General features: G+C 37.4%; 1 protein-coding gene across 1 annotated transcript; it reads left to right on the top strand.

The window, feature by feature from the left end:
- The first annotated feature begins 627 nt into the window (after positions 1-627).
- Positions 628-1590, top strand: LOC107301420 (olfactory receptor 1019-like). The gene has a single exon (XM_015830649.1). It carries the CDS (start codon positions 631-633, stop codon positions 1588-1590), a length of 960 nt encoding a protein of 319 aa, XP_015686135.1. The 5' UTR covers positions 628-630.
- Positions 1591-1893: the final 303 nt, after the last annotated feature.

Genomic DNA, 1893 nt, shown 5'->3' with positions numbered 1-1893 from the left:
ATTTTAGGTATTCCTTATAGAACCACTATTTCTCCTTAGTTCACTTCCCAACTTTAGGGGGTCATCATAGGGGCACCATAAGTATTTTTCATGTCAACAATCAACAATCAGCTCTGCTTTCTATCATCATTAACATTGTGCCAATATTATGTCATAAACTCCAAATGTAATTGAAGCAAACACTCTGTAATGCTACTTATTGATTTTTGTTTAATGCTTTTCCTGTTTTAATATATTTTAATAGACCCTAAACAATAAAAGGGGGGAATGAATTGGATGGGAAATTCACCTACTATATTTCTGGTCAACTTCTACTCTACTGAAAAGGGATTTGAAATAAACAGGAATCTAGCATTAAGTCCCCTTTTCCAGAATATAGTGGAAGGTTTCTAAATTGGGGAGGGGGAAATAGGTATTCCACAAGCTAGAAATACATTACAGTTCAACATATAGTTTACAGCAATAGATATAGTAGTATTGTGGTATATTATTCCACAGCCTTCACTTATATGGCAGTTTGTAAATGAGTTTGTATATACCATGCTTCATATTGAATTTTCATCAACTAGGATCAGAAAGGCATTTCAGGATCAGCTAATATCATGAACCCAGTGCCCACAGAGAAAAATCATGGACAACAAAAATGAATCTGTCATTACTGAATTCATTCTTCAGGGATTCACAGGCAATCCCAGAATACAGCTTTTACTTTTTACGATCTTCCTCTTTGTTTATGCCATCTCTGTCTTAGGGAATGTTGGGATGATTTTGTTGATTTCCACTAACACCCAACTCCACAAACCCATGTATTACTTCCTGAGCAACCTCTCCTTTGTTGATCTCTGCTGCTCTTCAGCCATTTCTCCAAAAATGCTGATTGACTTGTTGGTTGAAGGAAAAACAATTTCATTCAATGTTTGTGCTACACAGCTCTTTCTGATTGCTACATTTGGAGATACAGGGTGTGTTTTGTTGGTTATGATGGCCTATGACAGATATGTGGCCATCTGCAATCCACTTCTTTATCCGGCTATCATGTCCAAAAAGGTCTGCCAACAAATGATTGCTGTTGCATATTGCATAGGCCTAATGGATGCAACAATATACACATCCTTAATATTTCGACTGATATTCTGCCGGTCAAATGTTATTAATCATTTCTTCTGTGACATACCTCCACTCTTAATGATCTCCTGTTCAGATACATACATCAGTGAAATAGTGATAATTGTCATTGGTAGCTTTGTTGAAGTAAGCAGCATAGCTATGATTCTTGTATCCTATGCTTATATTTTGAGTACAGTCCTGAGAATGTGCTCTGCTGAGGGCAGGCAGAAAGCGTTTTCCACCTGCAGCTCTCACCTGACAGCTGTTGGCATATTCCACGGGACAGTACTCTTCATGTACTTTCGGCCCAGCTCCAGCTACTCCATGGACCAAGATAAATGGGCCTCATTGTTCTACACAGTTGTGGTCTCCATGTTCAACCCTCTCATCTACAGTCTGAGGAATAAGGAGGTGAAAGATGCTGCAACGAAATCCGTGGGCAACATATGGATTTTTAAAGGGAATAATTCTAGATACATCTAATGGACAATTTCATTACCAGCATTGCCATTTCCAAAAAGGAAGAACATCAGTAAGGAAAAGAATATCTTTGCTAGCAATCAACAAGGAGAAGGTTCCTGGTAACCTTAAATCACAATTATGATTTTTACACATCACAGGATCAAAAATCTTTATCACTGTGTATAGTAAAAATCAGAAGTTTGTAAATTTGATACAACAGTGGTTCTCGACTTTTTCTTCAACACTGACCTCCTTTAAACATTTAAAGGGCCACAGGCTCCCAAGATCCCCAAAACCTAATTCAATATTTAAATCATAACATTT

The sequence above is a fragment of the Protobothrops mucrosquamatus genome, unplaced genomic scaffold (assembly GCF_001527695.2).
Source record: "Protobothrops mucrosquamatus isolate PMUCROS unplaced genomic scaffold, P.Mucros_1.0 scaffold12521, whole genome shotgun sequence".
Taxonomy (NCBI): domain Eukaryota; kingdom Metazoa; phylum Chordata; class Lepidosauria; order Squamata; family Viperidae; genus Protobothrops; species Protobothrops mucrosquamatus.
The sequence above is the reverse complement of the archived record's forward strand: the minus strand, read 5'-3'. Positions and strand labels throughout refer to the sequence as shown.